The following is a 5236-nucleotide window of genomic DNA, read 5'->3' as shown; positions in this document are numbered from 1 at the left end:
CTACAGAATAGCACTGTTCCTAGCGGTAACTGTCCATCCAGTTGTTTAATTTCATTACAATTCACTCAGTGAATTAACTTAGAGTATCAATAAGAAAGGGTATAAAAAACGTACGTATATGCTGCTGCGCTATATTTACAACTGTGTATATATTTCTATTGAATGCTAATCAATGACATTTCAGAATACATACATATGGAGGAAGTGAACAATCACGAAAAATGTATATTTATAAAACAGAAGTTTCACGTTTTCAACCAAGTTAGAACAACCATTCGAAGCACTAAAGTCTACAATGTTGGATATATACTAGATATGAGCACTGTTCCTATGGACTACGGGTGTCACGAGAGGGCGCTCAGTAGCTGTTTAAACTTCTCACAGGCAACAAACATACACATTGGCTAATTGCACTACATACATAGTGAACGGCTGTTAACAGAGATGTCCTATAATCTGATAAATTAAAAGTACACTAATTAGTAAAGTGAAGAATAAACATTCAACTAGGAAAGTTAAGTGGTTAAATAAATAAACCTGGCAGTTAATGAGTGTGGGCACTGGGTGAAGTGGGTATTTGCAGCTGTGAGATGATGTCATTGATGACTTCATGGAATGCACTGAGATGGGGAGAGAGAGAGAGAGAGAGAGAGAGAGAGAGTTAGGAAGTCACAGATGGAAAACATATATGAATTTGTAAACTGAGATTATGTGCGTAATACACTGGAGGAAAAATGGTGAAGGCGCCCAGATAAACACTGAGAAATTAAACTGTGCATTGGTGCGGGTTTACATTGCAGGCATTTGGCAGGTTTAAATAATGTGGTACATATAGGCTCGTACAATGGTGATCCAAATTTTACATGAATTTACAGGTATACTACACAGGGAATAATACACACTGTGAGACATCTCTTTCGAAACGGCTTCTTACTATACACACATTACTGTCCTTTTATGACGTTATGCCTTTGTGTAGTTGCTGGGAATATAAGATGCACGCGGAGGACATTCAGTAAATGTTTCCACGTGGTACCAGTATGTCTACTCTACGTTTCTACAGATACAGATCTATGACAAGATGTTTGTGTGTTGTAATACATAGTAGTGATGTCAACATGACTGATTTTATAAGATGTCAGACCGACATTATCTTACTACTGGATGCGCTATAGGCTCATTAATGGGGTTGATTGTGTGATATTGTGTTAATGTTCCATATAGTCTCTTAATTTGGCACACACGTGAACACATGAAAAATATGCACACATATGCACGCGCGCACATGCAACACGGCCCGCAATGATATGATTAGTCAGCAATAGAGCAGGACTTGTCATGACGAGAAGAAAATCCGGCAGAAGACGCACTAATGTAATGACACGTGAATTTGACGGCTCCATATACTCAGAGACTGAGCATTCTTAAGTGGAAGATTTATTACTAGTAGGATATTCCAGAATCTGGCCGAATGAATAAAATAATAAGTAGCCTTCGGGAGGTAGGGGTCTGCCCACACTCCCTCAGTCCTTCCAGCCCCCCTCTTTCCCCCTCCCTTCTTACTTCGCTCCCTCCCACCCCTCACGCGCATATTAACTCGCGGCACGGCCGAGCTCAGGTTGGAGTAACGGTGTTCCTTGGGAAATGATGCCGGCGGTCGAAGTTGCCGAAATCGGGCTGTTCTGCGCGCTACTGGCCGCCCTGGTGCCGGGGAGCTATCCCGAACTGGTTACTCTCGTGCAGGATACTGTCCCACCAGAAACTCCCCTGCTGAAGCCGAAGGTAATGATCGCGATCCTGGCTCGCAACGCGGCGCACAGCCTTCCACATTACCTGGGCTGTATCGAGCGGCTGGACTATCCCAAGGATCGGATCGCTATCTGGTGAGAGACAGAAGTAGAAGAGAAGCGAGTCTTGCAAACTTTCGTGTACACTTTGCACACACCGGCACGTTTGTGTTTCACGGGTCTACAACTTTCTGATGTATGGTAGTTGTTGCTCTGCATGGTGAGTTACGTGTTTGTGTTATTGGCGGTGTTGGGCGCTAATGAAAACCTGCTGAACAGAGAAACAGAGCCGCCGCTGTCAGCGTGCGCGAGACCATACTGCACGGGCTAACGACGGCATCCCGCTGGTTTTTTTTTAAATTAGACTGAAGTTAGACTGAGATGAAAGGGATATTTAGGGGATATGAAGGGTACTGAGTTTGTTTGTTGCATTTACGTGCGGAAACGGCTAGGTAAGGTAACCATTAGCCGAGCTAGAAGAAGAAAAAAAAAAGTTGTAATGGCGCTTTTGGGGGCATTGATGTGGAACCCCCGGGGGCTACTGTGTGATCCCCAGAGCATGCTAAAACGGGCTGACAGTCTAGACGAAGTGGACCATTTGGAAATCATGCGTAAAAATGTGCGGAGGGGAGACAATTAATTGACAGTTTCTTAAGCGGATGAAGAAAAGGCCGCTCACAGCCAGGGAGAACATATTGTTCCAGAGTGAATGGAGGAGGGAGACGAGATGGCGGATGTACCCTAAAGCAACAAAATAGTGTCTCCCAACCTCGGGCTGCAGATCGCATTAGCTGTGCGGTTCGGTGCGTCAGTGTTCCTCTGTTTCAGGCTAAGGTCAGTTGTGTGGGTCCATTGCTTTATTGGCATTCCCTATGTACCTTCCCCCCCCATTTTAAAGTTCCCTTTTGTTTGCAGGGACTGTATGTTCATCTGTTTCTCATTGACACCCACCCCCCGACACACACACACACCCACCACGAGTAAGAGGCAATGTGTGACCAGTCCCCGCACCCCCCCCCCCCCTCATTTCTCTCATGGTAAATAGCTAAATAAATCAGCTTGCTAGCGTTGCGCTCGGGGACCGAAACTGGGGGCGTACCCGCAGAGATTCCTCTGCCCCCACGGTGGCATCTGTGCGCATGCTGTTTTTATGATTTCTGGCCGAGTGGAGCCCAGGGCATCATCCAGGATAGACCTTCTTAACCACCGTGTCTCAGAGACGTGGCGCTATACATCTCCCCGTCTCCCGCTGTGGCCTCGCGTGAGGTTTCCTACGTCTGCTGAGACAGGGAGAGAAATAAGCTAATTGAGGCAGAGTCTTAAATCCAGCCTGGAGGAAGGCTTTGGAGAAGCAGCTAAGCGCCTGCAGCCGGATCTGTGAACAGGGCCTATTAATTTACACCTACAAGGCTGTCAAGTGTCTGGTGTGCAGAAATCTGGAGATCACTGAATCTCAGTTTATCAGAACCACAATCAGCCCGGGGGGGGAGATGAGCAGTTGATTACAACCTTAAGAGAGGGAAATCTCTTCAGGGTTCTTTATTAAAAAAAAGGCTCAGAGTTGAATCAGTTCATATCACTCCAACAGCCTTTCTTACTGTAGCATGGCCTAGCATTTAGAGTCTTGCAAGAGCACAGTGATGGTTTAACATTTGCAAACGAACACTTCATTCACACCAGCGGTGTGGATATATCTATAGATTATTGTGTGCGTGTGCATGTATGTGTGTGTCTACACGTGTACATGTGCTTGCATGTATGTTTTCATGCACGTGTGTGCTCTGATTCTTGAGGAGGGCAGGGCAGCTCGTTTTGAGTGAGTATTCCTGAGAGAGTAGCCTGACCTGTAGTCCGCTCCCCCCCCCCCACCCTCTCCCAGGACATCCTGAAGCCTATGGAAAACAAACAGAGGCGTCTGAGAGGGGGAGTGTGAAAGAGGTGAGAGACTCTCACTGTGCTGTGAAAGAATGTGGGGAATTAGAGAAAAAAGAAAGAGTGAAAGGGGGTGGGGTGACTGCTTATTTGAGAATTACCCAGGGGCACGGAGCAGGTCTTTAGACCACATTCCACACACACACACACACACACACACACACACGCACGGTGCCCTTCCCCCTTGGGCTACAGTAATCCCTGGCTCCGTCCAGTGATTGGCCGGCACATCTTGGTGACCTCACCGGCAAACTCCATCCCGACCAGGTGATTGGTTATCAGATCTGAGTTTGGTCCAGCGGTTTGTGGAAGCACATTTCAGCTGGGTCCAGTGATTGGCCGGCACATCTGGGTGACCTCACAGGCAAACCCCATCCCGACCAGGTGATTGGTTATCAGATCTGAGTTTGGTCCAGTGAGTGTACAGGAGATCTGTGCCGGACAGTACAGTGGTGCTCGCACACCTGCCTGCCTGTTTGTCAGAAGTGATTTTCCAGGTGTTGTGGGAAATCATAAGGTGTGCTGCTTCTCTCGTGCCCTGGAGGCTGGTTCCAGGTGCAGAAGAAGACTAATAAGACAAAGAGAATGAAAGATAGAAAGAGAGTGAAAGAAAGATGTGTGTGTGGGGGGTGGTGGGGAGGGGGGTATTGGGAATGAAAAGCCAAACAATGTGTGTGTCGTGGACTTCTACGAGGGAGGGAGTGTGTTTTTAATCATGTGAACAGAAACACAGCCGTGTCTGTCGCTTTGCATCGTGTGTTTTGGGAGGGGGGGGGTTGCGTGAAATCGATTACCCCACGGCACGGATCAGAACGACGAGCGACTGAGATCATGCGTATGGAAATTCACAACAGGCCCCGACGTCGAGGGATTTTCACGGGATGAGCACCAAGTATGCGCAACGCTCAAAATACGCCCAGGTTCTCCAGAGGGACTCCCCATAAGTAGACAGCGAGTGAGTGAGCGCTCGTATAGGATAAAGCGAGGTTTATTTAAATAAGACTGATGTCTCGAAGTAGCGTCTTCCTCAGAGTCAACAGGTATACTGGACAAAGGGGGAGTTGTATATGTAATCCTGTGTGTTGACATGGCATATTTTTTTTGTCTTTATATCCACTGTCCTGTACTGAGAGCGCCTCCTTTTTTTAATAAGCTTTGGCTGATGCGCGCAAGCTAGCCTCCGTTTCATTATGTACAAGGCTCGCCTTGCTAATTTTGGACATGCATACGAATCAAATCGCATGTACGATTTCTGTGTAAGTGAAGGCGTTTAAGACCCTGTGAAATCAAAATCAGAATTTTATTTTATTTTTTGCGTATACAGAAAACACATACTATTTAATTTATTTGAGCTTTTAAATGAGTTTTGTGTATTTTTAACAGAAGAAAATTCTAACACGATCCAGTGCAGCGGAATTTTGTTTTGGTCATTCATAAACTACCTTTCCTGCAGAGGTAACATACATTTTTAACCAATCAGTAGTGTGACTTTTCGGTGGACTGCCAATCAGAAGAGA

General features: G+C 46.3%; 1 protein-coding gene across 2 annotated transcripts in view; it reads left to right on the top strand.

Moving 5' to 3' along the window:
- The first annotated feature begins 630 nt into the window (after positions 1–630).
- The window catches only part of colgalt2b (collagen beta(1-O)galactosyltransferase 2b), a 28138-nt gene continuing 23532 nt past the window's right edge, over positions 631–5236 (top strand). Inside the window, exon 1 of one of the 2 annotated variants that reach the window (XM_064330417.1) lies at positions 631–737. Coding sequence is in view for 1 of the 2 variants with exons in the window: in XM_064330416.1 (XP_064186486.1) it covers positions 1645–1883 (239 nt within the window). In the remaining variant the exon portion in view is untranslated. Of the gene's footprint in view, positions 738–1513; positions 1884–5236 lie in introns of those variants that run through there. The other variant, XM_064330416.1, reaches the window with a different exon arrangement.

Source organism: Anguilla rostrata, chromosome 4 (assembly GCF_018555375.3).
Source record: "Anguilla rostrata isolate EN2019 chromosome 4, ASM1855537v3, whole genome shotgun sequence".
NCBI classification, from domain to species: Eukaryota; Metazoa; Chordata; class Actinopteri; order Anguilliformes; family Anguillidae; genus Anguilla; species Anguilla rostrata.
Note: the sequence above shows the minus strand (reverse complement) of the source record. Positions and strands in the feature narration are given on the sequence as shown.